This window comes from Eptesicus fuscus, chromosome 5 (assembly GCF_027574615.1).
Source record: "Eptesicus fuscus isolate TK198812 chromosome 5, DD_ASM_mEF_20220401, whole genome shotgun sequence".
Lineage (NCBI taxonomy): Eukaryota > Metazoa > Chordata > Mammalia > Chiroptera > Vespertilionidae > Eptesicus > Eptesicus fuscus.
Genome location: NC_072477.1, coordinates 40,990,225 through 41,008,711, shown reverse-complemented (window position 1 = coordinate 41,008,711; position 18,487 = coordinate 40,990,225). Strand labels below are relative to the sequence as shown.

Below are 18,487 nucleotides of genomic sequence, written 5' to 3'. Positions count from 1 at the left end.
GCTATAACAATGACATTCATTACTCATGTCATTATGCTGATAAAATTATGTTAATGTACAAAGACATACAGTGAAATGACATTTAATAGTTTTCTTAGACTGCTATACTCACTGATTATTTTGTACTATAAAAATATTTAACAAACACATATACACACAGAGCATTCTATAAATTAACAGAAGAATCCAAGAAAAGCAATTTTAATATGACAGCAATATTTTTAATAGTTTTCTCTATGGCAGGGGTTGACAAACTACATACAGTTCATGGACAAAATATGGTGCACTGCCTCTTTCTGTAAATAAAGTTTTATTGGGTGTTAAAGCCACACCCATTTGTATGTGCTATTTATGGCTGCTTCTGTGTTACAAGGGCAAAACTGAAGAGTTGTGGCAGAGGCTATACAGCCCACAAAGCCTATAATATTTACTGACTCTTTACAGAAAGTTTGCTAACCCCTGCTTTAAGAGATCACTAACACTTTTATATTAAAAAACCTAAATACCGTTGTTCTAGTGATATGCCTAATTAAAACATGACTACAGAATTATATTCCCCTATAATTTCAATGACTTACAGTCAGAAGTCTTTCAGCAGTTGGTCTTTTTTTGGGGTTTTTGGTTAGTGCTATTTTGACAAAATTATGGAATGTTGATGACCTTAAAATAAAAGGAGACATGTATAAAAATATTTCACTAATGTTAGTTTTTTGGTGTTACTAAATAAAGTTAACTTACAAGTAGTTAAAAAGTATAAAACACATGATTTTTTTCCCCTTAGGTCTCTTAACTCTATATAAGCCAAAAAACAAAACCCAAGGCACAAATATTCCTTGATGCCCTGGCCAGTGTTGTTTAGTTGGCTGAGCATTGTCCCATGCACCAGAAGGTCACCAGTTAGATTCTTGGTCAGGGCACATACATGCCCAGGGTGCGGGCTCAACCCCCAGTAGGGGGCGTGCAGGAAGTAGCCAACTGATGTTTTCCTTTCACATGGATGTTTCTTTCTCTCTCTCTCTCTCCTCTTTCTCTCTCCTTCCCTCTCCATTTTCCCCCTCTCTAAAAAAAAAATAACAATGTATTTAAAAAGAAGAAAATGTGTGTTAATTCCATCTCTTAAGTAAAATTCCATTAGTTAACAGAATAGTAATATATGAGCTCTAAAAAATACAGTAAAAAGCAGAAATGCATAGCTGTATCACTTACAGGATTCATAATCTATTAAACTTAGAAATCAAAATGACCTTTTCTTATTGCCTAATTTATGTAGTATGTAAATGTTCTGCTACACCAAAAGAGTTGAATGGTGAGGAGATAGGGTGGGTAATGTAAAAGATTATTTAAAGCCTTTAAAAGGTCATTGAATTTCTTAGAAACAAGGGCCAAGAAGGAGTGATTTTAGCAAGCAGAAGAGTTTTCCTGCCACCTGAGTTGATGAAGCAGGGAAAATGACATAAATTAAAGGAATCATGCTTGGATTATTAATTAATAGCAAAGATGGATATTTGCACCATAGCCAAAATTCCACTGGAAGAGGGACTGGGCAAGAACCAAAGAGAATAACCTTAGTTATTACCAATGACAGCAAAAACTCAGCATTTCTCTTCAGAAAAATCACATTACTGCATTACATTTGGTGACTTGTGGAGAAGATAACATGAAGTTACATAGTATCTGAGACTGGCAAAGGTATCCAATGGTAATGACTCCTCTGGAATCTGTGAATTCAGTGGTTATAGCTAATAGTTATTCATTCCTAAAAGAATATTCAGTCCCTCCTGCCATAAGCCCCTCCAGTTTTAATTGCTTAGGAACTTGAGGTGACAAGGAATAGGAAGAAACCTGTGTCAATACAAAAGAATACAGCTAGCAGAATATAAACCTTTTTTGGGAACAGGACTCTCAGAATCTGAAATAAGATATGAACATACAGAATTGGGGGGGGGGGCATGGACCATAAAAGAGACTCATGTAAATCTAGATGAAAAAATAACTGAATTTAAGAACTTGGAAACATATTCGCATACGTTTTAAAAATTAAATGTATGGAAAGACATTACCAGGTAAACAATTTTCAATTTTTATCATCCAATTGAAGATGTCCTTATGAACTATAAGAATATTCAAACTGCTTTACTCTGCATAAGAAAGAAGGTATTAGAATGAAAATATGTAATAACCTTTTCTTTTTGGAGGGAAGGGGGGAAGAGAGAGAGAGAGAGAGAAAGAGAGAGAGAGAGAGAGAGAGAGAGAGAGAGAGAGAGAGAGAGAGAGAGAGAGAGAGAGAGAGAGAGAAATATACCAATGCAAGAGAGAGACATTGAATGGTTGCCTCCCACACGCCGGGGATCAAATTTGCAACCGAGTATGTGCCCTTGACCAGAAATCGAACCCAAGACTCTTTGGTTCTCAGGCCAACACTCTAACCACTGGGACACAGGCCAGGGCAGTAATAACCTTTTAGAATATTAGGGAAGGAAGGTAGAGAAAAGTCATTAAAGATTAATTTAAGTGTCATGATATCTGGGAAAACTTTTCATATCTCTTCCATAAAAGTCACCAAGTAATTAATGAAAGTACAGAGTAAAAATATGACTTTCAAAGTCAATGTACTTATTTCAAATCCTTTCCTCACCACATCTCTTACCCAAAAATGCCAAAACATAAGAACATGATCAGAATTTTTTAAGAGAGCAACACATTATAAAGGAACACTGACCAGAAAAACCTAGATCCTTACCATAGCTCTGTAAGTAAATTAGATGTGTAACTTTAGGTAACTGTTGTTTAATGCTTCTGGGCTTCAGTTTCATTATCCATAAAATACAAGAACTAAACCTGTATCCCTTTCAAATGTAAAATTCTATAAATCTATATATTATTTAACTTACCATTTTGTTTTATCCTTTAGTTTTGGGGGCTGAAAATTACTTTTGGACATTAAGAAGAGGGCCCTGAAATAAAAACTTCAGTTAAAGAGCAATACCAAAATACTTTTATTACTACACCTAATAATCAGATGAACATTCTGTAATAAATATATACAAGATTACTATATAGGTAGACACTGATGAAAACTGGTATAAAATATGGAAATTAATTTTTTTATGTTCTGGAAAACCTATGGAAAATTTCCCCTGGCCAGAGAAAGGATCTTTAAATTTCAAACAAGCTCTTATTCACATGGCAAAGCTACCAAATGTTAGAGAAGAGTTTTGTGATCATACTGGTAGATAAATAACTGATATTTTATCTTAGATAAAAATCTATATAAATTGTATATCATTCTGTAACACACACCTAACATTAGGTTTTATGTTTAACTGAAGATTTGCCTATATAATTATTTTGGGTCTATAGGCAAATCATGTTGACTTCATAGTCTGTTTCCCTTTTAGGCCAATAATTTCCCACACCCTCTCATTATGAATGGTACAGAAGTCAACCTACAAGAGAACTTTCTTTATCTACGAGTCTACCTGTGACCCATTTTCTATGTTTTCTATGGACTATAGGGGTTGAAGAATAAAGGATTTAAGAAGGAAGTTCTAAAATGCTCTATTTCACTAATTCCTACAAAACCCCTTCCAGGTTTCTAAGCAAACTCTTTAGTCTTTTTTTTTTTTTTAATATCAAAGATATTTTCTCATTTTAAAAGCTAAACAGTGGTCAGCAAACTGCGGCTCGTGAGCTGCATGTGGTTCGCGAGCTGCAGTTTGCCGACCACTGATCTATAATAATAAAAGCATAATATGCTAATTAGACCGGACAGCCGAACATCCTTCTGGACAAAGCTGTGGCTGTAAGGACTGAGGGCAGGCAGCTATGGCTGGCAGAGGCAGCAGCGGTGGGGTGATGGGGCTGGGGCTTTCCCCGGATCGGCCGGTTGCCTCCCCTGAGGACTCCTGGACTGTGAGAGGGGGACAGGCCGGGCTGAGGGAGCACCCTGCCAGTTAGTACACAAATTTTCATGCACCAGGCCTCTCGTTCATATATAAAGGAAAACTGAAAAAGAAATAAAGGTCTATACTCCTACAACCTTAAGATATTATTTGAAACTTTCTGCTCTTCTTTTTAGTCATTATCTTAATAATAACCAATTACTACATCACTGTATTAGGTAATATTATTTTCTGCTTTTTCTTCTTCTTTTTTTTTTTTTTTTTTACTAATAATCAATTTCCCATGTTGCTTTGTTTTATGTAATAGCTGCCCTTAACTACTAAATAATTTGCTTAACAACTCACCAATTATTGGACATTTAGATTCCCTCCCTCCCCCATTATCCAGAAATGGATAATCCTTAGGTTGTTTTTTCCTGAATAATTTCCCAAGTGTAATTTTCTTAGTGAAATTACTGAAACATTTGAATGGCCCATAACAAATAATGTCAAAATTATTTTTCTAAAAGTCTGCATTTTTTGACATTTCACCTAAATGTAGATATCTCTTAACTTGTATAACTTTAGTTGCTTGTGAAGTCAAATAGTTCTCCATGTTTCTTTAGTACTTGCTCATAAACAATTTATATTTTGCCTATAAAATCTTTGAATGAGTTCCTTATGTAATATATATTATTTTGTCTATCATGTGAGGAAAACAAATTACACATTATGTTGATTTTTTTAAACTTTATATACTATTTACTTTAAAAGTTTAAATTTTAGTCCAATTTATCTTTTCACTCAAAATATTAAAAACTTTCAAAGGCCCTCAAATTTTTTTTCTGAGACAATTTAACCTAAATGCAAATGACAATTATACTAAGCACACCTCTTTATCCCTAGGAAAAGTAAAAAACAACAAAAAACATGCTGAAATGAACAACAAAAAAATCTCATCTGCAGTCTATCATGTTTATGAATCTACGTAAGACAAAAAAAGAAACAAGTTCAACTGACAGAAGAATGAATGTAATGACTTAAAAAAGATTTCAGACAGTATATACTGTTCGCTCCTTGTTGTTTTAGGAATAGTAATACAATCGAGCAGGGTTTAGATGAGATTATCCTTAAGTCCCTTATAATACCTCTACCATTTTAACATACTTGAAAATTAGCTTGGGATATCCAACTTATCAGTATCTCACTTCCCAGAAGACCTATCAATAAGTGCATAATTTTAAATAGTGAGAACACCTCATTGGATGAAGATCAAACATAGGTGGTTGAAGTTCTCCAAGTTCAATTGCTGTTATTCCCACTGCCCAGATATCACAGAGCTGGTTGTAGCCACCATTCTTTTCTACTGCTGCAACTTCTGGGGCCATCCTAGAAGGAATCAGTGAATATATCACGTTTTTGTTTTTTTTTAAATGATATGAAATCTGCTACTTTTGTCATATTCACTAGACTTCCCAGAGGAAAAGGAGCTGAGAGACATTTGCTAAGAAGAAACTTTATTTTAAAAGACTTATAAAGACCTCATACATACAAAGACACACATTTTTTAAATTCATTATTTAAAAACCTTGAATCCTCTCCTCTTAATATTAGTGCTCTGAGGAAAAAATTGTGTTGTCTTGTTTTAGTTTCTGTTTTGTAAATCTTGTTATGTAATATGGGAAAAGAAAAAGAACACCTAAATCCCTGTGTAAGTCAGAGAAAAGTTTCCAAAGGAGGTGAGACTTAAATAATGAATTATCAGGGAGCTAAGAGCAGAAGTTGGGACATTTTAATCAGATGAAACAAGTGTAAATGAAGGGAGACAAGAAGAGAGCATGAAATATCTGGAGAAGTGATAAGACAGTGCTATTCAATGTATGATATGGGGCATAAATGGCTTGCTATGAGTCTGTGATAAGTACAGAAATTGAGAGTAAGCATTTACTCTCATCAAATACACAATCATTTTTCAGTTTGTCATTTTTAATTTATTTTACTGAAAGGTCATTCATTACAGACAGTTTGAGCGGGACAATAAAGTATTTGAAAAATGAACATCTGAGATGGTGCTAGATGGACCATGAATGGCCTACTGAATATATAAGAAATTCAGACTTTACTGTGAAAATAAAAGGTTAATTATGGGGGTAAGCTTGATCTAAAACTCATGGCAACATGAAGGACAGTGTGAGAGGAGGTGAAACCAGCATTATGCAGATGACTTAGATTATTTCAAAAACACAAGGGAAAAAACAAAGGATTTTTTTGAAGGCAGTGGCAGAGGGGACAGAATAAAAGGGGTTGACTATAGAGAATGATGTGAGTATAAAATGCTTATGCATAAACAAGTATAGCTATTACCAAACAGCTGTTTTGAATATATACAAGACTGAAGGTCAACTGAGTAGTGGAGTTGGAGTTATCTACTTGGCAGTCTGTGATGTATAATGATGGTATCTGAAGTTATAAAGCATAGATGATATTACTCAGGGGAAATATTCTTTTATTTTTTAATGTTTACTATCTTAAAATTAATTTATATTTATATTGAATACCCAAAAGGTAGAAGTTGCTTTTATATGCACTTAGGTTATAAAAAGTTATACAACAAATGTCTCTCAACTAAAATGTGATTAAGGATATAAAATACATATACTAAAAATGCCAACAGGTACATGTACATGCTCTTTGCAAGTACTAGATACATAATAATGGGTATAGAAACAAAGAGAAGAAAATGACCACCATGGAGCAAAGGTGACTGAAGGCAAATTTCATAGAGGAAAGGAGCTGAGCTAGAACCCAGAAAAAGCATGTGGGTTTCATCTCCTCTGCCCACTGGAATCAGGTGTTAGTGGCTAACTGCAGCACCAAGCTGATCAGGACTGTTGCACTTCCTGGTTCAGTGGAAAACAGAGATGTGACCAATTAGTCAGCCATGGGTGAGATAAGGCAGAGAGTATGCCACTCTTCAGACAGAACAGGACTTAAGACAACTATACTAGGAAGGTAATAACCAATATCTGGAATAGTCACGGTACAAAAAACTGATAATTTTGACTAAAGAACAGTGTTGATTGGGAAGGACAGTCACAGAAAAGAGATTAAAGAGGGAAATAGGCATGTGAAGAATGAAGTTTTATAGGTAACCTAATTCATCTGTTTTCTTTTAACTTTATTTAAATGAGATTTATCAGGGCTTTTTTCTGTGGTTGAAAGTGATATGTGTTGACTGAAGAGAATTTGGAATATATAACAAAATATGGAAGAAAACAAGTTATCAATTATACCATCCAAAGAGAACCACTGTTTCACATATTTTATCCATAAATTTAAAACACACACATACCTTCTATAAAATGGTATAATATTGCATATGCTACTTTTAATCTTCTTTTTAAATTAACATTATATCATGAGCCTATCCTCTGATCTTTTACAACAGGATTTTTAATACCAGCAATTTCTTTAATTTGAATGAATGTACATAATTTCCTTAACTAGTTTCTACTGGATATGCATATATTCCCTCTATTTTTCATTATTAAAGTATTTGATAAAGTTCTTAATATGTAAATCTGTATGTCTCTTTGATAAATTAATACAAGCAGAATTGAGACTAGAACATAAAAATTACTTAAGGAGCCGAAACCGGTTTGGCTCAGTGGATAGAGCGTCGGCCTGCGGACTGAAAGGTCCCAGGTTCGATTCCGGTAAAGGGCATGTACCTTGGTTGCGGGCACATCTGTGCAGGAGGCAGCTGATCGATGTTTCTCTCACATCGATGTTTCTGACTCTCTATCTCTCTCCCTTCCTCTCTGTAAAAAACCAATAAAATATATTTTAAAAAAAAATTACTTAAGGAAAAAAATTGTTACCAAATTATCTTTCAAAACTGTCCTACAAATTTCTACTTTCATTATCAAATATTTAGTGATAGTGATAGATATTACCCATGATTCCAAATATTTTCCAATTTGATAGAAAAGAATGTAATTGTTTATTTAATTTGCATTTTTGGTCATCATTGGGAAAATTTTTTTCATATTTTATGGTATCTTATATGTATGATTTTAATAACTCTGCTTCTAAGGAAACATTCTTTATTGACTTATTAAGAACTTACATATTGCCCTGGCCAGTTTTTCTCAATGGTTAAAGCGTCGACCTGCGGACTAGAGGCCTGGGTTAGATTCCTGGTCAAGGGCACTTACCTCAGTTGCAAGTTCCCCAGCCCAGGTAGGGGCGAATGTGGGAGGCAATCAATCAATGTGTCTCTCTCACATCACATTGATGTTTCTCTCTCTATTTCCACCCGCCCTCCCCTCCCCCATCTCCTCCTTCCCTTCCACTCTCTTTAGAAAGCAATGGAAAATATATCCTTGGGTGAAGATTAAAAAAAAAAAAGAACTTATATATTAAAGATATTAAAACCTAGTTTGCCCTATTTTAGCCATTACTTCCTTGTTTGTTACTTGCCTCTCCCTTTTAAGTGGGTATACATATAATAACTTTAAATTTTCATGTAGTTAAATCTATCAATTTTTCCCTTTAACATTTTATGCCAAGAAAGGCTTACTCAACTCTTTTTTAAGTTTATTTTTATTAATTTCAGAGAGGGAGGGAGAGAGTGACAGGAACATCAATGATAAGAATCATCAATTGGCTGCCTCCTGCACACCCCTACTGGGCATCGAGCCCACAACCCATGACTGGGGAATGTGCCCTGACCAGGAATCAAACCGTGACCACCTGGTTCATGGGTCAACGCTCACCCACGAGAGCCACATGGGCTGGGCTTGGGCTACTCAACTCTTAAAGCAGATAGTCAATGACACTTCTTCTGGTTTTAGTTTTACATTTGACTATTCCCATATATAATTTATTTTGATATTAATATGAGGTATAGAGCTACTTTAAATTTCTTTCCAAATAAAAAATTATCCAAGTAATAAAATAGCCAACCTTTCATCAAACTTTAAATGGCACCATTTATAATATTGAGTAAATGATTTTACATATTGAAATTTATTACTAGGCTTTCTATTATATTTCAATTATCTGTCTTCACTAATGAAAGCAGTGTTTAATTAATTTATTTTTAATGTTGTTGTTTTTTAATTGATTTTAGAGAAGGAGAGAGAAACATCAGTTGGTTAGGTTGCCTTCTGCATACACCCTGACCGGGGATGGTACCCGAAACCTGGGTATGTGCCCTGACTGGAAATCGAACAGGAACCTTTCAGCGCACAGAACGATGCTCAATCAAGTCACAGTGGCCAGGTCTGAAAGCAGTGTTTTAGAAAGATTATTTTGTCAGTTACTGGTAGGATGCATTACAAGTAGGGTAGGATGCATGAGTTTTAACAAACAGATAGCAAAGTCCAAGATTAAAATAGAAGCAATATCAAAAGAAAAGGTAACAAAATGACAAGAGATTGTAATATGAGTTTTTCTTTTGAAACTCTCATACCTATGAGTGCTCTCAATACAAGATCCCAGAGATGGCAGGAATTATTAGCATTTTAACACTGACAAAGCTGGACAATGAAAATGAGTATTGAAGTTTCCCAACCCAATTAGAACTATGATAGTATCAAGGAGCATGCAAGCCTTCAGACTTCCTAAAGAAATGAAAATGCATAAAATTCAATTATAATATAAATTTGTCTTACCAATAAGGGGTGCCAATGAAAGATTTTCTCTTTGCAATTGTAGCTGTTATTTTTGCAGCTACACCAAAGTCAGCTGGTAGAGAAAAAATAAAACAGAAAATTTTAGTTCTTTTTTTTTTCTTTTAAATTTCTTTATTGATTAAGGTGTCACATATTTGTCCTCATCCCCCCATTCCCATCCCACCCCTCTCCCCACGCATGCCCCAATCCACTGTTGAACTTAACCGTTGGATAGGCTTATATGCATATACAGGTCCTTTGGTTGAACTCTCCCCCTCCCCCCACCCTCCCCCTACCCTCCCCAGAAAATTTTAGTTCTTTTCAATAAAAGCATTAACATTTCTAAGTTTCATCCTTAGCCTGACATTATTAATAATTCGGATAGTAATGCTAGGGAAATGTATAAAAATTGAATACCTAAATTCCTTCTTGCTTGGTTTATAACACACCCATTAAAAGAAAATAATTTACTGGTGCTTTACTAGAATGAAAATGTACATTATTAAGGACAAAGTTAATAAAAATATTTTTGTGACAAGCACATTAAAGTTAATTTGAGCCCGACCAGTATGGCTCAGTGGTTGAGCATTGACCTATGAATCAGGAAGCCACGGCTTGATTCCAAATCAGGGCACATGCTGGAGGTTGAGGACTTAATCCCCAGTTGGGGTGTGCAAGATATAGCCCATTGATGATTCTCTCGCATCACTGATGTTTTTATCTCTCTTCCTCTCCCTTCCTCTCTCTGAAATCAATAAGAACATATGTTTTTTTAAGTTAATTTGAAAAATAAAGCAAAAAATAAAACACCCACCTGAATTCCTTTTATTCTAACACAACCAGGTTAGTATTTTGGTGCTATTATAAAAAAAAGTTTTTTGAGTGTACCTGGGGGAGGAAAGTTGGTGGGCTTTGGCCAAGCAAAAAAGTTCTTTTTCTATGTATAAACTTTGTTATTGTTGCTAAACATGGTTGTAAAAAACTAAATACAAATATAGTTCATTTTTGTCATGTAACAGATCACGGGATTTCACTCTTACTCTTCTTAACTATTAATTTGTTTTAAATCCTCATCCAAGGATATGCTTTTATTGATTTTAGAGAGAGAGAAAGGAGGAGAGAAACACCAATTGATCACCTCCTGTACACGCCCTGATTGGGATGGAACCCGCAACTTTCCGGTGCACAGGTTGATGCTCCAACCAACTAAGCCACCTGGCCAAGATGACTGACTGAATAATGTTTCTTGAGTGGATTTATCACAGCTTAACAGTTTTTCTATTGCTAAAACTATGCTCTCATTTTCTTCTATTACATATAATATTATGATTAACCCTTCTGTGAATATGGATTTTTTTATCTTTAGAATTAATCTCCTTAAACTGAGTCTCAGGAGTAAAATTGCAGGGTCAAACAATGAACATTATTGTGGCTCTTGACATGATTATTAAACTTCTCTAATGTTTAAATTAAAATTTGGGAAAAATGTTAGAAACTTGAAATAACATACCTAATTTTACATCGCCATGATCTGTCAATAAAATATTTGCACCCTAAAACAAAAAAAACAAATACTATTTAATTAGTATCATAAAATTCATTCCAATGAAATTATCAATTTAAACATATTAAATAAACTTACTTTGATATCTCTATGCATTTTGCCTTTAGTATGCAAATAGGCAAGACCCTAAAATTAAAAAAGTAAAAGGTAGCATTAGCAAAATCACAAAACTGAAGCCTACACTTCCTGCTTGAATGGCTTTCTGGTGGTGACTCCAGATGAGTTTCTTTTTACTAGTCAATGTTTACTGTATTTTAAGATTTCAAATTCATTTCTGATAAAAATCAGAAATATTTTACTACTGGGGGCCCCTCAGCTTGGCCTGTGCCCTCTCGCAGTCCAGGAGCTCTCGGGACGTCTGACTGACGGACATCCTTAGCACTGCCATGGAGGCGGGAGAGGCTCCTGCCACGGCCGCTGCGCTCGGCAGCTGTGAGCCCGGTGGCTCCTGGCTGAGCGGCGCTCCCCCTGTGGGAGCACACTGACCACCAGGGAGCAGCTCCTGCATTGAGTCTCTGCCCCCTGGTGGTCAGTGCGCGTCATAGCAACTGGTCGTTCTGCTGTTCGGTTGATTTGCATATTAGCCTTTTATTATATAGGATAACACTATCTCCAAAATTAAGAAAATGAACATACTTATTGCTCCCAAAAGTTTCTCCCACAAACACTGAACTGCTTTTTTTTAATTAAAATATTTTTTATTATAGAAAATTCACATATAAAGTCTGAGTAACAATACAATGAATCCCTATGTATCCATAATTTAGACTCAACAAGTGTGAAATCGTGATCATTTTTATTTTTTTATTATTATTACTACAACTAGTAGCCCTGTGCATGAATTCGTGCACCAGTAGCTCTCTGCGGGGCCTGGCCGCCTTGCGCCCGCTGCCCAGAGGCTCTCCGTGGCCCAGAGGCCCATCTGCGGCCGGGCGCAGAATGCTTGCCTCGTTGCCGGGGCAATGACGCAAGTGTTCCCGCCACCCCTGCCACTCTGTGCCCACTGACCAGAGGCCCTCCAGGGCCAGGGTGGAGCTCTTGCCTTGTTGCCGCGGCGACAAAGCAAGCATTCTGCCAGGCCACTCATGCTGCCCACTCTCAGCGGCCGCCCCCCAGGATTGGGGGACTCTGGAGGGGCTGAGAGGACGGGGGCTTCCATCTTTGTGATGGAGTGATGATTAATTTGCATATTATTAGATAGGATGTCATGCACCGGGGGAGAGGGTGTGTGTGTGGGGGGGTCCCTCAGCCCAGCCTGTGCTGTCTCACACTCCGGGACCCCTTGGGGATGTCCGACTGCCGGCTTAGGCCCGCTCCCTGCCAGCAGTCGGACATCCCCCAAGTGGTCCTTAGCACTGCCGCAGAGGCAGGAGAGGCTCCCGCCACTGCCAATGCACTCGTCAGCCGTGAGCCCGGCTTCTGGCTGAGCAGCACTGCCCCTGTGGGAGCTCACTGACCACCAGGGGGCAGCTCCTGCATTGAGCGTCTGCCCCCTGATGGTCAATGCGTGTTATAGTGACTGGTTGTTTCACCATTCGGTTTATTTGTATATTAGCCTTTTACTATTATATAGGAATTTTTTTGTTAATCCCCACCTGAGGATATTTTTCCATTGATTTTTAGGGAGAGTGGAAGAGGGAAAGAGAGAAACATTGATGTGAAAAAAACAAATCAATTGGTTGCCTCCTGCATGAGCCCTGACCAGGGTCTGGGCTGAGGAGGAGCCTGTAATAAGGTTACTTGCCCTTGACCAGAATCGAACCTGGGACCCTTTGGTCCACAGGCTTACACTCTATCCACTGAGCCAAACCAGCTAGGGCTCATGGTCAATCTTGTTTCATTCTGAACCTCACAGTACCACACACGCCCCCTCTACCACCATATTATTCTGAAGTCTCAGATTTCATATAATTTCATCCACTAAGACAGTGACTTTAAAAAAACATACATAACCACAATGATATTATTATACCTCATAATTAACAATTATTTAATACTATCAAATATCCAGTGTTCACAAGTTAAAGTGGGATTCAAACAAGGTTTGTACACTGCAATTCGTTGAAATGACTCCTACTTCTCTTTTAATCTATAGAATCCTGTGCCATATCTTATTACATTTTCCTTGTAAGTTTCTGTTAAAGAAAGTGCTGTTTATTGTGTGCAGTCTCTCAGGATTTGGATTTTGCTAATTACATCCCAATGATGTTGTTTTACGTTTTTCTGACCCCTGTATTACCACTAAATGAGCGCTTATATCTAGGGTCTTGATGAGACTCAAGACTGAATTATTTTGGTAAAATTACTTCATGGGTGGTGCTATTAACTGGTCTGATACTGATCTGATTTCCGTCATGATAGATCACTTCTGAATTTTCTAGAATTTATGTAAAAGAAATCATTCAGCATATTCTTTTTTGTCTGTATCTTTCACAATAATTAATATGACATTCCTTGAGGTGTATATATCAATACTTCATTCTTCTTTATTACTGAGTGGTAGTCCATTATACAGATAAACCAAAATTCGTTTATCCATTTACCTATTGACAAACATTGGGTTGTTTCCAGGTTTTGGCTATCTATAATAATACTAGAGGCCCGGTGCACGAAATTCATGCACGGGGGGGGGGGGGGGGAGGGAGGGTCCCTCAGCCCAGCCTGCACCCTCTCCAATCTGGGACCTCTCGAGGGATGTCCAACTGCCCATTTAGGCAGTCGGGCATCCCTCTCACAATCCAGGACTGCTGGCTCCCAACTGCTCACCTGCCTGCCTTCCTGATTGCCCCTAACCACTTCTTCCTGCCAGCCTGATCACCCCCTAACCACTCCCCTGACAGCCTGTTTGCCCCCAACTTCCCTCCTCTGCTGGCCTGGTCACCCCTAACTGCCCGCCCCTGCAGGGTTGATCGCTCCCAACTGCCCTCCCTTGCAGGCCTGGTCCCTCTCAACTGCCCTCCTTTGCAGGCCTGGTCCCTCCCAACTGCCCTCCCCTGCTGGCCATCTTGTGGTGGCCATCTTGTGTCCACATGGGGGCAGGATCTTTGACCACATGGGGGCAGCCATCTTGTGTTAGAGTGATGGTCAATCTGCATATTACTCTTTTATTAGATAGGATAGAGGCCTGGCGCATGGGTGGGGGCCAGCTGGTTTGCCCTAAAGGGTGTCCCGGATCAGGGTGGGGGTTCCCTTGGGGTGTGGGGCAGCCTGGGAGAAGGGCCTGTGGTGGTTTGCAGGCCAACCATGCTCCCCCCCGACCCCCGGCAACCCAAGCGGAGGCTCTAGTATCTGGGATATATTTATCTTCTACAATTGAAACTTTGTAGCCTGGAGTGGAGGCCTAGGCCAGCCAGGGCAGGTGGAAAGCTTGGCTTCCTCTGTCGCTGAGGCAACCCTAGCCTGCTCTCTCCAGCTCCGTGGCTGCCGCCATTTTTCTTGGGATTTATTTTCTATAATTGAAACTTTGTAGCCTTAAGCGGAGGCCTGGGCCAGCCAGGGTGTGCAGAAAGCTTGGCTTCCTCCATCGCCGGTGAAACCCAAGCCTCCCTCCTGCTTTCTCCATGGCGGCAGCCACCTTGGTTGGGTTAATTTGCATAATTGCTCCTGATTGGCTGGTGGGCGTGGCTGGTGGGTATAGGGGAGTGATGGCTAATTTGCATATTACTCTTTTATTAGATAGGATAAGCATAATATGCTAATTAGGCTGGATGACCTTACAGACAAAGCCAGGGCTACGAGGGAAGCCCGAGTCCCGGGTGCCAGAGGGAAGACAGTGCTGGCAGCCGGGGAAGGAAGGCCTACTCTTGCATGAATTTTGTGCATTAGGCTTCTAGTTATAAATAAAGCTGCTATGAAGATTCATGTACAGTTGTTACATGATTTTTTCCCTCATGGGTAAATACCTATCAGTGTTAACAACTGGATCATACAGTGGTACAAGTTAAACTTCTGGTGAGTGCCAAACTGTCTTTCAAAGCAGCAGTACCATTTTACATTGAAAACAGACGTGCATGAGAGTTCCCGTTAATCCATAACCTCACCAACCTTCCTAAGTCAGGTTGTGTTTTTTTTAATTCTAGCCATTTTAATTGGTGTGTAGTGGTATCTCACAATGGCTTTAATGCACACTTTTCTAATAACTAATGAAATTGATCATCTTTTCCATCCATATATCTTCTTTGGTGAAGTGTCTGGTTAAGTCTTTTGTTCATTTGCATATTGAGTTGTTGTTTTCTTATTGAGTTTTGAGAGTTCTTTATATACTGTGTATATAAGTCCCTGGTCAGGTATATTATTTGCAAATTTCTACTTTTAGTCTTGCCTTTTATTCTCTTAACAGTGCCTCTTGAAGAAGAGAGTTTTAGTTTTGATTAAGTATAATTTAGCAAGTTTTTTATTTTATGGATCATGCTTTTCCTGTTATGTTTGAAAAGGCTTTGCTTAACTCAACATTGCAAAATGTTCTATGTCGTGGTATTTGAGTCAACACATCTGTCTCAGCCTGCATTTGTGTTTATCCATTTCACAGGATTTTATGGATATGTATAAGCATATTTGTTTAACCTTTATTTCTAAATGTCAACTACAAAGATAAAAGTTCAACAGTATTCAGGTAAATACTTTCTTCTTTTCTTAAATCCAATCTTATTCATTACAAATAGGTACAAGCATCTGCCTGTTTTATTGTATCTTCTACTTTAACTATACCTGAGCATTTATTTATTAAAATACAAATTAATTCATTATAAAAATATTTTCTCCTACTTTCTCTTCTAGAATTTCTAGTGTATAGAAATCCAACTGATTTTGTATATTGATCTTGAATTCTGCAACCTTTCTAGTTATACTTATTAGTTCTAGTAGCTACTTTGTAGATTCAATTCCATTTCTACATAGATAATTTTATAGTGAATAAAAAGTTTTACTTCTTACTTTCTAATATGGATGCCTTTAATTTCATTGTTTTTTTCTTTCTGCAATGGCCAAAATCTCTAGCACAATGTGGAAAAGAAGTTGTGAGAACAGACACCTTGCCTTGATTGACCTTGGTGAAAAACCATCTAATCTTTACCATTCAGAATGACACAGTTGTAGATTTTTCATAGTTGCTCTTTATCAAGTTAAACAAGTTCCATTCTATTCTCAGTATTCTGAGAACTTTTATCACAAATGAATGTTGGATTTTGCTAAATGCTTTTTCTGTGTTTAGACAATCATGTGGTTTTTCTTCTTGTTTGCTAATAAGGACAATTACTTGAAATGATTTTTGAATGTTAAAACAACATTGCATTCTAAGATACTGCCCTCCACCCCACCTTATTCACGATGTATTATCCTTTTTATATAATGTTGAACTGCCTTTGTTAACATTTTATTTTCCTTTTTAATTTCTGCATCTATGTTTATGAAGGATATTAGCCTGTAGTTTTGTTCTCTTGTAATGTCTAATTTTGGCTTCAGATCAATGCTGGCCCATAAAATGATTTGGGAGGTATTCTCTATTCTTCAGTTTTCTAGAAGACTTCATATAGAATTGGCAGTATTTCTTCCTTAAGTGTTTGACAGAATTTATCCATGACATCATCTAACTTGGAGATTTATTTGTGGGAATAGATATAAACTATTCATATGATTTCTAACTGTCTGAGATTTGGTAGTTTGTTAGGACATTTTCTATTTCATCTAAGTTGTAGGCTTTATTGGCATAAAGCTGTTCTTAACATTCCTTGGATATTGATTATCCTATTGTCCTCAATATTTGTAAATTGTCATAATATTAGTAACTTGTGTCTCCCCTTTTTATTTTTCTTAATCACTCTGGCTAGAGGTTTATCAATTTTATTAATCTCAAAGAATCATATTTCTGTTTCAATGCTTTGCTCATGTTTTCTGCTTCCTATTTAAATGATTTCCACTCTGATCTTCATTATTTTCTTTCTCTGCTTACTTTGGGTTTAATTTGCTCATCTTTTTCCAGTTTCTTAAGATGGAAATTGAGGAAGTTGTTTTCAGATCTTTCCTTCTTTCTAGAAGAGCTTAAAACACCTTTTTAGTAGTGTTATAAACGTTCCTCTACTAAGTACTGCTTTAGCAGCATCCCAAATTTTGATGAATTGTGCTTTCATTTCATTGGTTTTAAAATACTTTTTAGTTTCTGATTTCTTCTTTGACTCATATGTTACGCACTTTAGTTTGATTTCTAATTTAATTGCATGTGGTCAGAGAAAATACTTTGTATTACGTAAATCCTTTTAAATGTATTGAGACTTATTTTATGGCCGAGAATATAGTCTATCTTGGTAAATGCTCTATGGACACTTAGAAAAGCACATGTATCCCCACTGTTGTTGGACTAAAAGGTCAGGAAGGTCAAATTGGTTGACTGTGTTGTTCAAATTTTCTATATACTTACTGATTTTCTCCTACTTGTTCTACAAAATTATTGTGAGGGGGTACCAGACAGTGCATTAATCTATTTTTCCTTGCAGTGCTATGGTTTTTGCTCATTTAATTTGAAGCTGAGTTTTATTAGGAACATAAATATTTAGGATTGTTATGCTTTTTGATAAAATTACCTTCTTTAGTAATAGTTTTTGCTCTGAAGTCTACTTTCTCTGAAATTAATATGGCCACTCAGCTTTGTTTTGAATAGTTAGTATGGTATATATATTTATTTTCTTTTAACTTTCGATCTACTTGTTATTATAAAGGTATTTTCTTGCAGGCAGCATCTAGTTGTATTTTGCTTTATTCCATTCTGACAACTTCTATCCTTTTTTCTTTTTATAAAAACACACCTACTTAATAAAACTGTATATACAGGGTGTCCCAGAAAAATGTATACACATTTCAACAGCTGATGGCTCAATTTTGAAAATAAAATGTATTTTAATAAAAACTGCCTTTGTAATTATTCAAAGTGTATATATACATTTTTTGGACACCTATATTTAAGGTGTACATGATAACTTGATATACATATGCAATGAAATGATTACTTGAGTCAAAGTAGTTAACATATCATCTCACAGTTGCTAGTTTTGTGAAGAGAGCACCAAAATCTATTCTCTTAGAGTATTTTCGGTATTCAGTATAGCAGTATTAACTTTAGTCATCATGCTATACATCAGTAATTAATCTATCTATATGATTGCAACTTTATACTCTTTGATCAACATCTCCCCATTTCTCTTCCCCAACTTAGCCCAGACCCTGGTAACCACCATTCTACTTTCTGCATCTGTAAGTTCAACTAGGTTCTACAAATAAGTAAGATCATGTAGTATTTGTCTTTCTGTTCCTGGCTTATTTCACTTAGCAAAATGTCCTCCAGATTCATTTGTGTTGTCACAAATGACAGGATT

The 18,487-nt window shown here is 36.8% G+C and overlaps 1 protein-coding gene across 1 annotated transcript in view; it reads right to left on the bottom strand.

Moving 5' to 3' along the window:
- MAP4K5 (mitogen-activated protein kinase kinase kinase kinase 5) overlaps nucleotides 1-18,487 on the bottom strand; it is a 111,169-nt gene that overhangs the window by 47,972 nt on the left and 44,710 nt on the right. The window contains exons 7-12 of the mRNA XM_054716080.1: nucleotides 11,202-11,249; nucleotides 11,070-11,112; nucleotides 9,560-9,632; nucleotides 5,139-5,270; nucleotides 2,892-2,954; nucleotides 579-660 (exon numbers count right to left, since the gene is read on the bottom strand). Of these exons, the coding sequence (XP_054572055.1) occupies nucleotides 579-660; nucleotides 2,892-2,954; nucleotides 5,139-5,270; nucleotides 9,560-9,632; nucleotides 11,070-11,112; nucleotides 11,202-11,249 (441 nt within the window). The remainder of the gene's footprint in view (nucleotides 1-578; nucleotides 661-2,891; nucleotides 2,955-5,138; nucleotides 5,271-9,559; nucleotides 9,633-11,069; nucleotides 11,113-11,201; nucleotides 11,250-18,487) is intronic.